This window comes from Doryrhamphus excisus, linkage group LG19 (genome assembly GCF_037039965.1).
Source record: "Doryrhamphus excisus strain RoL-2023G ecotype Guam linkage group LG19, RoL_Dexc_Guam_v1.1, whole genome shotgun sequence".
In the NCBI taxonomy this organism is placed as follows: Eukaryota; Metazoa; Chordata; class Actinopteri; order Syngnathiformes; family Syngnathidae; genus Doryrhamphus; species Doryrhamphus excisus.
Window position 1 is genome coordinate 11,337,579 of NC_136375.1, and position 20,866 is coordinate 11,358,444.

At 39.2% G+C, this 20,866-nt stretch overlaps 1 protein-coding gene across 4 annotated transcripts in view; it reads right to left on the minus strand.

Annotated features, from left to right (window-relative positions):
• The window catches only part of esrrgb (estrogen-related receptor gamma b), a 71,084-nt gene that overhangs the window by 11,784 nt on the left and 38,434 nt on the right, over positions 1 to 20,866 (minus strand). For 3 of the 4 annotated variants that reach the window (XM_058056914.2, XM_078799266.1, XM_058056915.2), the window contains 4 exons: positions 12,439 to 12,857; positions 8,766 to 8,882; positions 1,756 to 1,866; positions 1,267 to 1,428 (listed from right to left, as the gene is read on the minus strand). In XM_058056914.2, coding sequence (XP_057912897.1) covers positions 1,267 to 1,428; positions 1,756 to 1,866; positions 8,766 to 8,882; positions 12,439 to 12,857 — 809 coding nt within the window. Of the gene's footprint in view, positions 1 to 1,266; positions 1,429 to 1,755; positions 1,867 to 8,765; positions 8,883 to 12,438; positions 12,858 to 13,708; positions 13,777 to 20,866 lie in introns of those variants that run through there. The other variant, XM_078799267.1, reaches the window with a different exon arrangement.

The window sequence follows — 20,866 nt, forward strand, 5'->3', positions numbered from 1 at the left end:
CACACAGAGATGGCCGAGGGTGGAATCGAACTCGGGTCTCCTACCTGTGTGGCCTGCACGCTAACCACTAGTCTGCCACGCAGCCCCCCCCCCATTTGTTTAATGTCTGCCAAAACAACAAAACCACCACACAAAATGACTAACCACTCAACCACCGTGCAAACCTTGGTTGCAAATTTACGAGAAAAAATATGAACTTATTTTTACACTTGCATGTTATTTAAAGCCTTGTCTGTACTGTCATAGCAATTTTATAATGGCAACAGTTTAACTGAGGAACAAATGATTTCCTACAAAATGCGAAAAAAAGGTTTCTATAAAAAAAGGGAAATCAAAGAGGCAGATGAGCGTTCCCAAAGCAGCCCACCTAATGAGCTGATTGGCTGTGATTGATTGGATCAATGAGCAGCATCTGCTCCGAGTCCAACATGTGTTTTATTTCACAAAAAAAAAAAGTCTCAAGCATCTGTTTGAACTGATGAACATTTGCATAACAGAGTCTTATTTAAAGAATTCGTCAACATGGATTGGGAGCAAATCCAGCACCCCCCCACCCCCCCTCCTTGAATAAATCAATTTTACCTCGGGCTCCGTGTAGTCTCCTTAAGTAAGAAAGAGGATTGCTTTCTTTAAGTCTGGGATTGAAATGGAATACATTGACATGGGGGCGGAGCCAAGCCCTCGCCTCTCCCGCCCCCGCCCGGCCAAATCAAAAGGTTTCAGCTGCTCTGTATTGATTAGATTTTAGAATATGGGACTAGCTTTTTTCTTGAGGTGCAGATCCGGAGCAGATAATAATTATCCTGTGTACGATCCACACTGAAAAAAAAAACGCTAGCATGCTACGAAATTCCACCTGTGCTTTTTACACAGAATGGGATATTTGACACAGTTACAGGAAGAGAACTTGTCACGACTGGCTTCTTTCACACAATTGAAACACGAGATATATAGCATTCTACTAGTTCATCCAGTATTTATACACCTGTGCCTTTTACACAGAACCCAACAAGATCAGAAGCGAAGCACGATATGTTTATCTTCCTTCACACACAGATCCCACGAAATTGGCAAATTGGAGGTATACTGGTAGAAGATCCAGTATTTAGATGTCTGTGTCTTTTACACAGGAAGCAAGAAAGTGTAAAAATATGTGTTAACTTTGACGCCCTACTTATTAGTAGATAGGATGCAAGGGTGCCAAAAAGGTTCCTTTGATGATGATGAGAATGGATGATTCCTAATGCTGGGTTTCCCCACACCCACCTGGGATATGTTTAGCCCAGCCGATGATGACCACAAGCTCACGGTCGGCCAAGTCACACAGCGTGGTCAAAGCCTTGATGTCGCTGTCGGGCATGGTGGGGTCGGGCATTGCGTAGATCTTCTCGGGCTCCACCACCAACAGATGGGACACGATCTTGGTCACTGAGTGGAGGAGACGAATGAAAATGGATGACAATAATACAATAAAATACTTTACAATACACTTTCATTATGATGTGTATGGGGAGGGGGGTGCCCTACACTGTATTACTGTATTGGTGAATAAAATCTAATAAAAAAATATATATAATATATATTATATATTATATTATATATATTATAAAATAATATAATAAAAAACATGATAAAATGAAAAATAAAATACAAATATAGAAAATTATATAAATATATAAAACAATAAGAATGGTGAATTAAAAAAATAAATACAATGAATACATCATATAAGAAAAATAAACTAAAATAACATACAAGGCTTTTTGGCTGGGGGTGGGATGGTGAGGCCGAGGTAGGCACCATTCTCCGCGTCCATCCGCCGTTTGTACTTCTGCCGTCCCCCTCTCACTCGGTCCAGACGAACACCTGTAAAATATACATATATCCTGTTTATCTTGAAAAAAATGTAAATAAATGTAATACATATTACAGTGATGATGTCTTGAAATAAATCATTAAAAAAAGTATATAAGAAAACAACATTGGTCACATTGTGACATTGGTCACAGTAAGACTTTTTAAAAAAGTATTATTTCATTTATTAATTTATAGTAATTCATATTAATCATTAGCTAAAAAATTTACCTGGGTAAAAAAGGGTGAACATATAAAGTAAAGTCACACATACACAAAAATATTGAGTTTATTCTCGTAAAATTGCAGCTTTTTTCTCTCAACATTATATCAATTTATTCTCATAAAATTACAGCTTTTTTTTCTATCTCTGCTGTGACTTTTTTCAAATTTTCCAACCATTTTAAATGTCATCTTCTACATTTTCTTCTTGTAATTATGATTTTATTGCCATAATATTCTGACTTCATTCTCATATCATTAGATTTTTTTCTGCAACCTCATTTTCCAAATATAACAACTTTATAAAAAAAAATCATAATATTTCAACTCAATGCTACTAAAACTGCTAAGTTTTGACTTTATTCTTGTAAAATTGCACCAGGTTTTTCCATTTCTGTTGCAAATTTCCTCTGGTAAATTTTCTTCTTGTGACTATGACTTTAGTCACATAATATTTTGACTTTATTCTCATATAATTAGAACTTTTTCCGCAACCTCATTTTCCAAACATGACTAACTTTATTGTTGTATCACTTTAAAAAAACATCCATTTTCTTCCACATTTCATCTTTATGCTTCTAAAAATTTACAAGTTTCCTCAAAATATTCTGATGTTATTCTTGGAAAATGACAACTTTATCACATAAGATTACAAGTGTTTTGTCTTAATAGTTTCTCTTATAATTGTAAAATTACAGTGCATTTTTCAATTTTTGCTGATCTTTTTAAGTTGTCAAATCATATTTTGAGACTGGGCGCGGGCCAATAAAAAAGTCACAAAAGGCCCCCGGAAAGATTCCAAAGTATCCAAAGCTGACCACATCAGATGCGCCTTACGTCCTCTGGCATTAAAAGTTGGCTGTTGAGCAAACAGACTTAAAGACGGTCAAGTGGAATTCAGTCGCGCGACATGTTTCCCCGCGACTCGTATAAATTCCTTTGATTCCCCAGGAAACAAAAGAATCTGATTAGGATGGTCTTTTCAATTTCCTGACACCGACTATCCACTAACCTAATTACCCGGCGCGCCCACGGGGGAGCTCGTTCTTCCCAGCAAACACAGTGAGATCATTTTATGCCTGGCAGATTGAAGCTAAATCCAGAGAGCCCCCTCCCCCCAAAAGCCTGCCGCCACCTCCTCTCCTAACAGGCCGCTACATTTGTACATCTTAAAGTAATCAATAAGGCTCGCAAATAGACTTCTTCTTTGGAAACATGTGTGGATTTAATTAGTCGGTTAGGCAGCGGAGAAGCCCAGAGAGATGCTGCTGCTGTTTGTCTCCTTTAAAGCTGTAGCATGCAGGCTAGCATCTACGTATCTTCTAGCCACCATCTGGAATATTGATGGACCAGCCAGGACACTGTTTTGTTTTAGCATTGTTACCATATTAACTTCAAGACGTGTACTGTTAGCATTTACCATTATGCATTCATTAGCTTAGCCGCTTTAGCCGTAATGCTGTAATGAGACAATATGAAATTTCAAGGAAAGCTGCTAGCATGCACCTGAGTTTAGCCTCAATAATTAAACACTGTTCATTTCGAGACATGTACTATTAACTTTTAACATATTTTCTTAAGAGCTTATCTCTTATTGCCAAATAAAATAAGAAAATGTTAGTTTTAAGACGTGTACTGTTAGCATTTACCATTATGCATTCATTAGCTTAGCCGCTTTAGCCGTAATGCTGTAATGAGACAATATGAAATTTCAAGGAAAGCTGCTAGCATGCACCTGAGTTTAGCCTCAATAATCACACACTGTTCATTTCGAGACATGTACTATTAGCTTTTAACATATTTTCTTAAGAGCTTATCTCTTATTGCCAAATAAAATAAGAAAATGTTAGTTTTAAGACGTGTACTGTTAGCATTTACCATTATGCATTCATTAGCTTAGCATCTTTAGCCGTAATGCTGTAATGAGACAATATGAAATTTCAAGGAAAGCTGCTAGCATGCACCTGAGTTTAGCCTCAATAATTAAACACTGTTCATTTCGAGACATGTACTATTAGCTTTTAACATATTTTCTTAGGAGCTTATCTCTTATTGCCAAATAAAATAAGAAAATGTTAGTTTTAAGACGTGTACTGTTAGCATTTACCATTATGCATTCATTAGCTTAGCCGCTTTAGCCGTAATGCTGTAATGAGACAATATGAAATTTCAAGGAAAGCTGCTAGCATGCACCTGAGTTTAGCCTCAATAATTAAACATTGTTCATTTCGAGACATGTACTATTAGCTTTTAACATATTTTCTTAAGAGCTTATCTCCTATTGCCAAATAAAATAAGAAAATGTTAGTTTTAAGACGTGTACTGTTAGCATTTACCATTATGCATTCATTAGCTTAGCATCTTTAGCCGTAATGCTGTAATGAGACAATATTAAATTTCAAGGAAAGCTGCTAGCATGCACCTGAGTTTAGCCTCAATAATCACACACTGTTCATTTCGAGACATGTACTATTAGCTTTTAACATATTTTCTTAAGAGCTTATCTCCTATTGCCAAATGAAATAAGAAAATGTTAGTTTTAAGATGTGTTCTGTTAGCGCTTAGCTTGAACATCCATTAGCATAGACTCTTTAGCCTCAATATCAGATGTTTATTTGTACTGTTCACATGTATTGTTAGCGTGTATTGTTGAGCATGTGTATTCTTTGGCTGCCTTGAAAAACAATGTTCATTATATGAAGTGTACTGTTAGCATTTAGCATGTTCATTCATTAATGTAGCCTTTCTAGCCACAATAATACTGTAGGACAATTTTCATTTCAAGGCACATGAAGTTAGTGTTTATCAATTGGATATTAATTGGATTAGCCTTTTAGTAATAAGAGAATGTTCATTCTATGATTTGCACTGTTAGCATTTAGCATTTCCGTTCATTAATGTAGCCTCTCTAGCCACAATAATAGGATAATGTTCATTTCAAGACATGTACCGTTCATGTTTATCATATGAATTAGTTGATTATCCTCTTCAGCCACAATAATAAGACAATACCAATTTCAAGACAAGCACTGTTAGCATGTGAACTCCTCAGCTCAGTCCCTAACTTGAACCACCCCGGCCCCCGATCCAAGCAGTGTGGGGATTATCTCCTCCTCATGTGATACGGAACAGTACTGAGAAATGTGACCACAACAAGACAGCTGGATGAAACCCTCCCTCGTCAGTGCCACATTCCACAACTCGGACCCCCGTGCACCCACCCAAACCCTCAGAGAGAAAGTGGCGGTGGGCAACATAAAAAGAGATCTAGTGTTAGCGACACACGGGGGTCAGGATGGTCAGATCATCTTAAAAGCGGCCATGTTTTATGGTGGCGGTCCCTTCATGAAGAGTAGCTGCCAAAATATGGATGGAGGGTGCGTATGTGTGTGTCTGTTTGGGGACAGGGGGGGGGTTACCGGGGTGAAGGAACATGGAGAATGTTTGCCGGGTGAAATAGGAGTGCCAATGTTATGATCTGATCATAAAGCCCAGTAGAGCTTAGCAGGCGGGGGCACAAACATATTGGCTGACTGTGTTGAGGATAGGACCACCTGACCCCGGGTTCCCTTTCAAATTCAATAACTTTATTGACATGTGCAGCCTTAAAGATCTTAGCAGCAGCTATGTGTTGTGATGACGTCATCTCAATGTATAGATTGCTGTCTGATATAATCCTATTGATCGGCAAGGCCACCTGACAGTCAGTGATATCGGATATCGCAAATCTTTGCAGGAAAATAAGGCTTGTAACGCGATCCCGCCATCGCACGTTCGCTCAAGAGCCGATGGCTGCCTCTGATGGGACAGCACAAAATAGTCCAACGCGACACAAGAGAATCACTCAAAAGCCGGCCTGTGAAAGTGGGATATTTAACATGCTAACACAATAGTTCTAACAACATACATAAATAAATTGCGCATTTAATACAAAATAATAAAGAAGAATTATTGAAAATGCATAAAAATGCCTACAAAAAATATAAAAAAATAATTACTATAAAAAGTCTTTATGTGAATAATTCTAGGAAAGGAGGACCAACGCTTTCATCTGATATTTAAAGAGGATAGAAAGAGAATAGTCCATAAATAAAATGAAGGCTACATCAAATAAATAGCTGTTACGCAACAGCTACAGCTTCAGCTATCAAGTAAAGAGAAGCTAGAAATGCTTGCAATATGTACCAGTGCACAGTCATGCTAAGGCGCTATTAGTGCTACTATTAGACTCCTGGCAGCAGTGACACCATACCTTCCGTGGGTTGTAATTACCGTCTTTTTCCACTGACTGGCTGACCTTTTATTGGCCATCACTGAGCCGCATATTGTTGGCGCATAGTGCCATCACAATGAAGCATATTGGCTAGGCTTCCTTTCCTTTTTTTTTTTTTTACTTCAAATAGAATACAGAACATTTTCCCGGGTCCTACTTAAATTCTTACATACATTTTCAGAATATTTTCTTTTTCTTTAAATTTACTCAATTTCATTTTTATCATTTTTTTCCTTTTTTACCCTCACTTATGCAAATATTTTTACATTTTATTTTTACATTTACAATTTAACTGTGTGCAACCGAGGGGCTGCATTCAAAGACACTATGGGATTCTGGGATTTGTGGCACACTTAAATGCAGCAAATTCACCTTAAGAGTCACAAAGTGAGTGACAAAAATATCCAATTCTAGTGTTTCTTTGTCTTTCTGTTTATTTGGACCACATTCATTCATTCATTCATTTTCTACCGCTTATCCTCACGAGGGTTGCGGGGGGTGCTGGAGCCTATCCCAGCTGTCTTCGGGGCGAGAGGCGAGGTACACCCTGGACTGGTGGCCAGCCAATCACAGGGCACATACAGACAAACAACCATTCACACTCACATTCATACCTATGGACAATTTGGAGTGGCCAATTAACCTAGCATGTTTTTGGAATGTGGGAGGAAACCGGAGTACCTGGAGAAAACCCACGCATGCACGGGGAGAACATACAAACTCCTAGCTGTGAGGTCTGCGTGCTAACCACTCGACCGCCGTGCAACCTATTTGGACCACATGTACACGCATAATAAAGACGTTGTGATGTTCAGAGTGTCCCTGAATGCATCTTGCGGTTGTCTATTGACAATGAGGAAGCGTCGTTTTGGGGCTGAAGGGCTGAAGAACGTATTTGGGAGTTGGCGACGCATAAATAGTGTTGCTGTTGATGCGTCGAGGTCAGATTAATGTCGTAAAAGAGCGTCAGACAGTGTGTGACTGCGTGGAGAAACACTGTGTTGCTGTCTGTCATCATAACAGAGACGCGTACGCGTTGATTATGCTAAAAAGTTCAGTGAGCATTCAACTTTTAGCACAAATGCTAAAACACAACAGCGTGAATAAGACAAGATTGCAACACAACTAAGGAGTTGTAACTCAGCAAGGTGAGCGTTACGCATTTTTGACATCTGATTGCATAAAGACTGTAGGAAAAAAAAGGAGGAAATTGTCTCGGTTTTCCCCTCAGACTCCCAAAGGTCTCAACAACGCATGCAGGAAGTGAAGTTGGATGTTCAGAAAGCATTTAGTGGATCAATACGGCAAGCCGGAGAGAGAGAAGATAGCGGTGGAGAGACACCCACAGTCCCAGAGAGATAAAGGAGGTGAGGTGGGTTGATGGGGGGAGACATCCCCGCGGGGGTGCACTCCTGTAGAGTACGGTTACACTTCATCCAGCTCGGCGGCTTCTTGCACACACACGCACACCGTCAGGCTTGTCTTGTGGGATGATGTCACCGGGGTCGCCCCCAGGTCAGCGCCACCTGCACCCCCATGCGGTCCTCGTGAAGAAGGTGAAGTCCGTAATAAAGGAACTATTGCTTTTTACGTCTATGGAAGCAGATGGTATTGTTTTTATCGCTGATGTTGGGTTGTTAGCAGGATTACACAAAAACTACACAAACAATTTACGTGAAGCTTTGTGGCGGGAAGAAAAGCTCATTTAATTTGGTGCAAAAACATCATTTTTGCCTTTTGAGTAACAATATAAGTGCCCCTGCATCCCAGAAAAAACAATCCCAGAATCCTGACCATCTCATTTAAACAGAACCAGGAAGTAGCCGACGACCTAACGTACAGCCCGACGACATCAAATGTCACTCCACAATTTTTTCCCTACTGTTTGGGAAGTTGACTGTTAGCTGAGCGCTAAGTGCTAGCAGCAGGTTTGGGGTGTAGAGAGTAGCCGACAGCAGCTCCTGTGTGAATGGTTACTTCATGTGCCTGCTGAAAAGACCAGCATAGACCAGCTACCAGCATGACCAGTATGACCAGCATACATTGTGTTCTTGTGCTGGTATACTGGTAGCTGGTCTCAAGACCAGCATATCAGCTAGGAAACACAACGTATGCTAGTCTATGCTGTTTTATAAAGAACCTTCTGGAACCAATCAATGACGCTAACCAAGGTTTATCCCACCACCAGTTTTTCCGCCACTATTATTCGAGAAATTCATGTTATCATTTTGAACTTTGAGACAAAGGTGAACGTCAGAATCAGTAATAATAATAATAATCATCCCCTGTGATACAGGAAGTGCCCTGCTATCCAACATACGTGTAGAGATACCATTTTTTTGTAGTGTTCCAAATGCATATTACACATCGGAATAAAAGTAAATCAAATAAAAATCAGTGGAGAATAAGTGCTCACCTTCTTTCAACATGCCAACTTTCAGACATTTCATGAAGCGACACGCCTGGCAGGACTTGCGTCTCCTTTTGGTGATCTCGCATTCGTTGGTCGCCGGGCAGCTGTACTCGATATTACCTGCACAAAAAACAAACAAGGTAAAAGTACAGTAGAGTATGTATTGGAGGTGTATCACAGTATAGAGGCAGGCTTTTACATTATGCCGCTCAAAGGTGACCCCTTTGCGACACTCCTGAAGGAGAGGAGGCTTTAGTGGCACTTTGACGGGACGTGTGCCGCCCCGCCTCGGAGTCCAACCCCCATTGTGATTCACGGATAAATTGGCTTCATTACGTCGTCGACCCCTTTTCCAGCCCATCCCTCCTAAAGGATGATGGGAAGGCTGCCCTCTCCGTGCAACACAAGGACTTTGCGGTTAGACGCACTCTGCATAATGCGACGACCGAAAAACTGTTAGCGGCCTTCTATGGAAATGCATCCAAGGATCTGCCGTCTGGCTTTTTTTGGATCATTAGCTGCAGAATCCAATGACAGTCCTCCAAATCCCTTGATTGAATGTTTACACAATGTCCCGTGAGCCCGAGATGTATTAATGGTAGCTAAAAACAGCAAACCAGGTGTTGGTGCTTGCAGAGCTGCCAAAACTGCCCCCCCCCGCAGCACCCCAGCCCCACACACACAGTCAGTCAACCCCCCCACTGTTAGTCAAGGAGAAGGTGCCAACATTTGTCAGGATCCCTGGCATGGACGGTGCCGGCGGGGTCACATGCTAGGAGAAGGGGGCCCAGGGTCCGGGGCACGGAGCCAGGATGTTGGCAGATAAAAGTGTACGCCGCTTGCAGGCTGGGTTTATGTACGCTGCAAACACATTGTTAGACTTCATATTGCTGTACTGTGCAGCATGTTGTCTTGGAAGGTTACCGTTTTGGGGCAAGGAACCATATTTGGTCCACTGTCAGGCAGTACAAACAAGAATGGGCAGACTGCACTTCAGCCTCTGTTGTCAATCACATTTATTTCCAAAATGCAAACTTTCAATAGATGGTTCATTCATGTACATAATTAATATTACATGTCTGGAGCTATTAATTTTTTTTATTTTACAGTAATTGCTGCTGGGTCATAAACTTTGACAATAAATGTGGGTTGAATCAATTGAGTGCAATTGTATATGTTGAAGGATTATTCATAAGAAAACATTTTTAATAATGATATATTAATGAAAATTAAGGATATATTTTAGCTTAATGCCATATTTTCTACATATTAAAAGGAGTCCCTATAATGGTTAAATAAAGTTACATAAGTGAGAAAAAAGTGTTTCAAATATAGGCTAACACACATTTTTTAATACAATATTTGTTTTTCTTACATATTTACAAATATTTAATAATATTGTGACAAAAATACCTTTCAATGTAATTTTGTTTGATGATTTATTTCATTATAAAAACAAAATATTGTATTATAGAAAGACTTACTGGTTGAAAGTGAAAAAATAAGAGTACTTTTTCTCCCATTAAACTAAATCAATTCCCTTCTTTAGAAATGATTATTTCCTGCAAAACGACATGATAAGCGTATGTCAAAATATTAATACACAAGCCTTTATGTATTAGTTTTTTCTCAAGCCTCAATAATTATAATTAGTCATACAATTTCATTTGCCTTTTTTTTTTTTTTTTACCCGTGTTTTCTAATTTAATACAGTAATTCCTTCTGGAAAAGGTCATATTAGAGGTTTATAGCGTCTACACAGTGTAAAGTATTTCAAATAACATTCATCCTTTTGCAAAAGGTCACATTGACTCAATCATTTTATGGTTATAAAAGAAAACATTTTAGACGTGTGTGTGATAGGAAGGTGGGTGGGTGAAGGGGTGGGGGGGTTCTGCATTGAGTTTCCAGAATAGTCTTAAATGGCGTACCTTTAAAAGGGAGCGGCATGGAGCCTCTTAGTTAATCAGGTCTTGTGTCCACCTTTATTCCTCAAAGGACATTTCAGCCACTCTAATATCCTCCCTTAACCTCTCTTATTTTCCCTCTAAATGTTGATATATTATTATGCCATGCTATTATCCACGCGCTCATCTCCACTCAGGCTGGACCTCTCCTTGTCCCCCTCCTTTAGCGAGGCCGGGACCCCCCCCCCATCATACTCCCTGATTACCATTCCATTAAAGCAGCGTCTCCTTTCAGCGAGTGACCAATGTCCCTTGTCCCTTTTATTTAGAGGACTCCTCCGCGTCCCTTCTCCACTTTTTTTCCCCTCCCTCCTCTCCGACAACACCAGGACCAGTTTTCTAATTGGACCCCCACCTACTCGGGAGCCCCCCTTCACCGTCCCCAAAGAGACCGCCGTCCCCACCTTGCTCGCCCCCTTTCTTGACTTTCCGCCGATGGAACGCCGGCTTCTTAATTACAGTCACCCAACACTGATTGTTATTGACTGAAACTCCCACAGCTCGGGACAAATGACAGACACATTAGGTCCATTTTGTCCTCCACAGAGGAGAGGAAGACGAAGAGGACACAAAAGTCATGGAGCACTATTTACAGTCTGATTGTGTTTGCCGTCTAGGGGTCAACAATTCAGTCAATGGTGATTATTTGGTAGCCAGGGCAACCAACTTTTCCAACAACAAATTATAATTAAATATGAACAAAATTATATGCAGTATACAGTTGAGCGGTTAGTTAGTTTCAGACCTGATCACCATAAATAAATGGAATATTTTCATAGTTACAGCAGAGAAAACATTTTAAATATGTTTTTTTTTTTTTACATTATTAGAGCCCTTTCTGTGCTCTAACTGTGAAAACATTCCATTTATTAACATTTCTACTCAGGACAAGAAGTAAACTTGCTGCCTTTAATTTAAACAGTCAGCTAACTAATTCTGCAGAGACAAAGAAGATGGCAAAAAGGCAGAAAGATGAGAAGTACCACGCAAAACCACGCAGCACCAGAAGTTGTATTAATGGTAAGATCACAAGATCTTACGAGATTAAAACGTGACAAGATTTCTGGTTTAGAAATTTTTTTGGAGCCTGGGACGCTAAATAAATAAATGAAGGAATGAACTGGATCATTTTGTGTGTCTGTTTTCCTCGTCTCCCGCCTCCGAACATGCATTGGTTTCAGGCACGTTTGTTCTATAGAACAAATGCATGAACAGAGTGAGCCCTTTTGTCAGTTACAGAGTCTCTTTGTCTTGGTGGGTGGAGGCGGGGCTGCGAGCATACACACTGAGTGCAACGTCGTAGAAATTAAATTTAACCTGTCTAAATTGCACCTGTCGGCATGGCGGTCGAGTGGTTAGCGCGCAGACCTCACAGCGAGGAGACCAGGGTTCAATTCCACCCTCGGCCATCTCTGTGTGGAGTTTGTATGTTCTCCCTGTGCATGCGTGGGTTTTCTCCGGGTACTCCGGTTTCCTCCCACATTCCAAAAACATGCTAGGTTAATTGGCTACTCCAAATTGTCCATAGGTATGAATGTGAGTGTGAATGGTTGTTTGTCTATATGTGCCCTGTGATTGGCTGGCAACCAGTCCAGGGTGTACCCCCGCAACCCTCGTGAGGAAAAGCGGTAGAAAATGAATCACTGAATGAATAAATTGCACTTAAAATCCACTTGAGAAAGAATAATATAATATGAGGTGTGACCTACCTTGTATTGTCCTTTTGAAAAAGGCCTTGCAGGCTTCACAGGAGGCCACGCCGTAGTGGTACCCTGACGCGATGTCGCCGCACACCAGACAAAGCCTCTTGGGAATGGCGTTGAGCATGTACTCGCACTTGATGGGCGACTCGTCCGCCAGTCCGCCGGAGCAGTCGTCGTAGCGGCGTAAACAGGCGGCCCCGCCGCCGTGGATGCTCGGGTTGAACATGGGCGGCGAGTCCAGGACGTGTGAGCGTACGCTGCCGCCGCCGTTGATGTAGCCGCCGCTGGCGTCCGAGTTGCCGCTGGGACTGTGGTGACTGCCGGTGTCCACTAGCGAGGACGATGGACTGGAGGGCTCGGTTTTGACGTAGGAACCACAGCTGGAGGACAGGTGTCGGTCCTCAGAGGGCATTCTAGTTAGCAGCCTGGACACAGTAAGACATTTTATAGGGTCAAAATTAATTACTCATAATCTTGAAGAACTTATGGGACCAGATTTTCTCATTACTTTTAAGAAACGTACAATGAAACAAAACATATATTAACAATATATTGCAATCTACTCATTTCATTTCTAATACGATACACTCAGTGTGTATGCTGGCGCACCCGCCGCCCCCCACTAAAACAAAGAGACTATATGACTGACAAAAGGGCTCACTCCGTTCATGCCGTTGTTCTATGGAACAAACGCGCCAAGGCGTTGAAACCAATGCACAGAGTGAACTCTCTTCCTGCCTGTTTATGTCATTTTAGAAGTCCAAAATAAACAGTGCATATTTATGTAAACAACACTCGGGATGAGGCCTGACAAGCTGTAGCAAGCGCCATCATGACGTCATCTCTTTGCAGGAAATTCATCAGCCGTGATGGGAGCGCCGGGATTGATAGACGACGGTACCGACACCAGCATTAACGCGTTACGCTATACGATGTGATATACTGCACTCACTTATTTCAGCCTGAGAAAAACGCCAACTAATGACGGCGCCCGCCCCCAATCCCATACAATACATCTCGCAAACAATGCAATTGGTCGACTGCCAACAGGAAATGAAGGAATGAAACTTCAGAGGGTTTTAATGGCCACGGAGAGCGTTAGCCTCACGTACCGGAGAGCGTGGGTAATATGTGACCTAATCAATAGTTACTCGGATTCAAGCATGGCGTTTGGGAAGATGAGGAGATAACAACATCTGAACAGGGGCTTTAAACTACACATGAGAAATGACAAGAACACGCCATATTTCTAATCAGGTGTGTTTTTTTTTTTTACCTTTGCAGGATTGATGCTTGAGAATTGCGTTGGAACTAAAAGAATGTTAATTTATGAGGAGAATGATTTCAGTAGAATAGAGCCATCAAAAGCACCAAAGTCATAATGTGAAATTAGCTAAAACCAGTTAGAATATTACTTGAATATCGTCAAAATATGACCTAAATAAAGACATTTTTCATTACAGTCGTCCATCGTTTGTAGTAGTTAGTTGGTTCCAGGCCTGATCGCGATCAGTGATTCAATTTAATAAACTGAATATTTTCGTAGTTAGAGCATAGAAAACCTGTTTACGATTTTCTAAATGCGTTTTTTAACATTATAAGAACCACGTAGACATGAAATAACACCACTATAGTCACATTTACATGCCTATTATTCATTGTTTACACCCTGTTGGTACAGAGACTCTAGATAGCCACTAGCTAGCACGCTAGCAACCTAACAAGCTAGTAAGCTAACCAGTTAGCCTCAAATTTATTTTCTTCTAAGCTTCATGACACATTTTAAAATGCAAAAGCTGACTTTTTGTTCTGGAAAATTCTGACTTTATTCTCTTTATAACTTTATTAATGTTATTATTAGTTTATTCTGAAACTGAAAATCTGTCCTGATAATCCAATTTTACTGTCCTCTATTATTGCTACAATATGGTTTCAATGGTGGCCCAATATTCCTTTCCAGGTTACAGTCCTGAACTTTTGTGACCAGATCACATCTATTGATCCTCAGCTTCCTGTTTGCTTTTTTTTCTCCTTTAATACTGCTTTTATGGGTCCTCCTGCATTTTTAATCAGGCTTTTAACATAGACGGAGCGATACGATGGCATGCTTCATTCTGCAGGCTGCGGCGGTTAATAAAAGATTTGCAGGAAGTGGCATTAAACCAGCGGGGCCGCTTTGGTCGATTGCAGGGTTTGTTTTCTTGGAGGGAGCCGTGCTGTAATGCATCATTGCAGGCGGGGGGGTGGGGGTGGATGGGGATTCCCGATGGGATTGTACATTGTCGCGTGTGTTTAATAAAAAGTAGTTCACTCCACAATTAGCAACAGCGTAACTGGGAAAGTTGTTTTATGAGGTTTTAATGGGAATCTGTCCAACTGAGCTTCCAATTAGAGGATAATGTAAACTGCATAAGTGGCATAATTTGTTGGTTTTTTAATCTTATTAAGTCATTGAATCCAAGAAACAACACCTTCAGTACCGGCAATTTTAGAAAATGGTTCTTTACATATATAAAACCGTCAAATATTTACAATTTTTACATTTGGAAGTGAACTGTGTGTGTGTATGCATGTGCGTATGTTAAAATTCGTAATCTTCTGCACGCTACATTCCTTAATACTCGACCACTTCCTCCTTCAGTGGTGTGTTTCTTCTGGTTTTATCAAAAGCACTTCCGCCACCCTGTGGCCGTTTTTATGGCTTAAAATTGCTCTGAAGCAAAATCTATTAGTGGGGAGTTGAGGCATCACTTTTTAGCTTCTTGCGAAAAAAAACCAACATATACATACGTTGTTGGGATACTACATCTTTGGTATTGAATGAATAAAGACTTTTTAATAACAATGAACTGTGCAAGTGTAAACATGTCAAGAATGAATAAAAATGAAATAAACTACTATACATTTTCCCACACGTGGTGGGCAATATTATTGTTGGGCGAAGGGGTGGGGGCGAGGTGGGGGGTCGTGTGTGGTAAATCATGGTGTTGAACACACGCCTGAACATGGAAGCTCAGAAGGACAGCGGCAAGGAGCCATGCATGAAATTACTTCATTAATCTTTCCATGATAGACTGTCATTGTTTGGGTGGTGATGGGGGGGGGGGGGGGGGGTACTGTCCCTTCGGTAGATTTACAGACTTCATGTGGCCGACAGGGATGCATGGGAAGCAAGCAAAAAGTAGGAAAAAATATGAGAAACCACTAAAAATGTGGGCTGTCCTCATTTTTCCTCAAATTTTTTAACATATGTACGTAATTCTTATAAATTGATCAACTTTTTTCTCTTAATATTTTCACTTTATTCCTGTAAAATCTTCGACTTATTTTGTTTCTTATAATATTACAATATATATATATATAACAGTAGTTTACTTTGATATTTTAACTTTGTATCACTCAAGTATTTCCCTCATAATAAACATATGTAATTATCCTAATATTATCAACTATATTCTCTTAATATTTTCACTTTATTCCTTGAAAAAAACGTATTTTTTTTGTTTCTTATAATATTACAACATAAAACAGTGGTTTAGTTTAATATTTAAATTTTATATTACTAAAGTATTTTCCTCATAATAATAATAATGTCCTTCTCCTAATATTATCAACTTTATCTTTGTAAAAAACTACAACTTATTTTTTTTGTTTCTTATAATATTACAACATAAAACAGTACTTTACTTTGATATTTTAACTCTATATTAAAGTATTTTCCTCATAATAAATATATGTAATTCTCCTAAAATTATGAACTTTTTTTCCTTTAATAAACTACAACTTTTTTTTGTTTCTTATAATATTACAACATAAAACAGTAGTTTACTTTAATATTTTAATTTTATATTTCTAAAGTATTTTCCTCATAATAATAATAATGTAATTCTCCTAATATTATCAACTTTTTTCTCTTAATATTTTCACTTTAATCTTGTAAAAAACTGCAACTTTTTTGTTTCTCATAATATTACAACATAAAACAGTAGTTTACTTGAATATTTTAACTTTATATTACTAAAGTCTTTTCCTCATAATAATATGATGTCATTTTCCTAATATTACCAACTTTTTCTCTTCCTATTTTGAGGTTATTCTTGTAAAACAACTGCTGACTTTTCATTTTTTGCAGAGTTTTTTGTTTTCTTGCGAAATGATATTTTTAGGAAGTGCCGCAGGCCGCACTTTGGACACCCCTGATATAATGTAGATAGACAAGACTTCCAGCATACGGCCTCTTCAATGTCATCGCCACGAGGGGGACATGCCTGCATAGATTTCCCACATGGATGATGTCTCCTCACCTGGAGTACCCCCCCCCCCCCCCACCCCCCATTCTATCTACATAGGCGTCCTGTTCTCCCTGCAAAGTCAAACACACCCCCTAACTGCCTTTTAAAAAGACACACAGTAGCGTGGTGGTGGGGGGGAATAAAGGAGCGGCGACTTAAGCCGTCATTGGGAATGAAGAGTGAGGTGGTGGTGGTGGTGGTGGGGGGGGGGGTGGTCTCATGAGGGACAGTTACCATATTGATTTCATAAATAAACAGAGATGGACATCGATCCTCTCCTGTTATTTTGCATTTCAATTACCGCCTGGAAACGTAACCTTCAAACGTCTGCTTCTTCTTCCTCGTTGCCGTCATAACATTGCAGTGATAATCACGCTCTTGTCCATGCGCAGACCCCCCCCCCATTTAAAAAAAAAAAAAAGAAAACAAATGTGCAAATGAGCCAACTTTGCATGAAGCTAACGCTATTAGCGCACGGCCTGCATCTCAAGCGGCCGCGATGCAAATGAGGACTCGAGACGTCCGGCAGAAATGGAACATGGCGGCCCTCGGTGATGATACGCACCGCTTCCTGTTTGTGGCTTGATCGATAAAATAAACCGATTGAGGAGGAGGAGTTGGTCTTTGTGTTTAAGTGTTCTTGCACAGTGGCTGCACACCTCATCCATCCACCACATCCATGCCGTATACGTCCTCATGAGTCCTTCACACACATTGCCTGCAGGAGATATCTATATGGGGGGGTGGGGGGGGGGTGTTGTGACATGTAATGAAGTTATTCCTCGTGTGATGCCGTCTAACACACACACACACACACACACAGTGAGGCTGCTATGCAACACTGTCAGCATGTGTAACTGTTTAAAAGTGTGTTGTGCTGAGTGCTGGCAGAAAAATAAAATTGGATTTAAATTTATGCATAATTTTTACTATTACAAATTATTATTATAATATTAACTCTGTGCTGGGCTGTCATTATTATTCATTTTGTTGTAGTTTATTTTTATACTACACATTATTTTTCTGGACTGTTTTTTTTAAATCCATGAGGTAACATTTTTCAGGATTGATAAAGTTTTATTGAATTGAAGGAAATTTGTATTATTATTGATTTACTTTACTATGAGTTTCTATACTGTTTTTCCTTTTTTATATTCTTCTTTTGGCCTTATATGAGTTTTATTTACTTATTTTATAATTTTTTGTTTATTATAACATATATATAACATTTTATACGATCAACAAAATGACATTAGATTTAACAGAGCCAAGCCATTTCTCGTCGTTTCATGCCGTACCCTCAGCTGTAACTTTTGATGAGATCAATAAAGTTGTGTTTGATTGAAAGGAGGTAACAGTGGGAGGAAGTAGTGGACCTTTCTTGGCGGCTGGATGGGCGGCGTGCTACAGACCCTTTCCAGATTGACATCAGGGAAAATGTCTAAAGAGGTGATTGTTTGCAGGACGCCGGGTGTGCCCTTGAGCAAGGCATTGTCGCTTCATCGTCTCAATCCGCAATGTGGTGCAATGAAGACATTTTCTGTATTAGTGGCATTTTTTAGATGCAAATTCATCATCTGACAGTAACATAAGTTGAAAAACGTTTTTTTTTTTAGGCGCAAAGGAGTGTGTTTAGTCTGTGGTGAGGATACGCGGTACGATAACTACACTACGTGCAAGAATATAACGTCATACGACAAAATGCTCTTTCACTGGACAGACACACTGACATATCACCGTCATACCAGTCCACTAATATTAGAGGCCAGCTGTGTGTGTCAGACACTTTGGTATCGTGTGTGTGTGTGTGTGTGTGTGTGTGTTTGCTACGGCTTACAATGACGGCCCCTTTGGGAATACGACGCAAATATGAAATGACACATTTATAGGCTACTTTTTGCAAGAATGACAGTGAAATGATGTCAAAACTGTCACATCTTTGCATCATACTGTATATGTAATGGAATTAATATATAATAAATGTGTTATTAAAACAAGAAAAACAACAAAAATATTTACAATAAGTCCAACATGTAAAATAAATGAACTGATAACAATGCGGAAATATTTTTTAAACGGGTTAATGGACTACTTGGTGTAAAAATGAAAGTCAAATGATGACTAGATTGTCACATCTTAACTTCATATAGAATGTAACAATAAATAAATGTTATATTAAAAAGACAAAAAAAAACACCATCTGATTAAAAATTTAACAATATAATAATTAAAACATGTAAATTAAATCAATTGATGAGAATATTCAAGTGTTTATGCGGAAATATTTTTGAAGCGGCTTCGGTTCATGTCAAATGTTTTTATGGGCTACTTTTAGCAAGAATGAGAGTGAAATTAAATCCAAATTCACATCTTTGCATCATATATATAATGTTAATAAATAAATGCATAATAAAAAGAAAAAAATATACTAATAATATAAAGATTTTTAAAAAATATACTTAAAATAAACGATTAATTATTGCGAATATTCCAGTGTTTACGTAGAAATATTTTGAAAACGGCTTCTGTTTATGTCAAATGGGATTAATGGGCTACTTGGGACAAGAATGGCAGTCAAATGATAGCCAGACTGTCACATCTTTACTTTGCATCATATATCATGTCAAATAAATACATGTTACATTAAATATTTAAAAAACACCTGATTTAAAATAATATATTTATAATAAATTAATTGATGCAAATATTCCAGTGTTTATGTACGGCTTCTGTTCATGTCAAATTAGTTCTGATGAGATTTTTTTTTTTATAAATGCAAAAATGTGAATTTACTGAATACATTTTGCGTGTTTACTACATTTTGTTTTGTCACAATAGCTAATCTTGTATCAATTTGGAAAGAAAACTAACCTAATATCAAACATCTTGTGCATTTATGTACTTGGCTGTACTTTGTGTCGTCTTATACTTGTAGTTTCCCATCTGTGAGGCATGTAGTACTTCTAATTTAGGGTACTTTACTGTAGGTGACACTACATTTACTTGTGCTGTGTGTCCTATTACAAGTATTCACACGTGTGTGTCTTTTTAAACGAGCTATTATGGCCACCCACATTAGGTACACTTATATGATATGCAAACGTAATGCTAGGTTTTTTTTGCGTTATTCTATTAACTTCATGTTTGCAGATGCAATGCATCGTCCTGAGAGGTGTTTGAATACGTTGGAATGTGAGAAGGACCATGATGCATGAGTAAGTGGCGAATGTACACATGTATGCAAACACAGAGTCTTGACTATTTTTGCAATGATGTTGGAGTTGAACCTCCGCTTGTCATATGGTGTTTTCCCCCCACCGTGCACACTCTAATAAAGGCAACAGGTGTGTATAAATGCTGTTTTATGGCCTTGGCCAATGAGTGGATTGCATGGAAGACAGCAGTTTAGTGCTCAAAACTCAAAACCTTTGATTTTGAATGCATTAAAACACAGAAAAGTGCTATTAAAAAGTAAAAAACACAGTTTTGGAAGTATTACTTATATAAGTTAATAAGTCGCCAAAAATAACTTTAAAGCAAGTTATTATTCTCAAACATCTCTTCTGTGAAGTACTCCATTTCAAATACCACAAAAATGTGAAAAAATACTCATAAATGAACAATACATGTCCAGTCTTCGTGAATTTTGCAGGGTTTTAGTCAGACTATTCCTAATGAAAGGCGCAGTAAACGATGCTCAATCCCATCTAGAGATTACCATGTAAGAGGATCCCACTAAAGGGTCTTGCAGACACTTTGGGCGACAAGACCCCCTTTTGCATGCAACGCTGCAGCTATGGATCACTACTATAGCTTCCTGTTATTTACATGCATCTGTTACTCTTAAAAGTGATGAAAATGAGAGAAAGAAGAGCCACTTAGTGACTTCTTACTTCATTTCAAACATTGCATGGCAATTTATGCGCACTAGAAGACACCGTGCGATAGTGGGGGGATAGTTAGTCCCGCTAATCCTGGATCCTGATGCAGAGCGGGACAGCTGCAGAGGCAACTGTCCCGCCAGGACTCCCCGCAGACTTTCAGTCCCTTTTGCTCCCATAATGTAGATGCAGCACATCCATACTTGTATGTGCTGCTTATTTGCTTACTTTGCATTAGTTTAGGATGCTTAGAATTAGGAT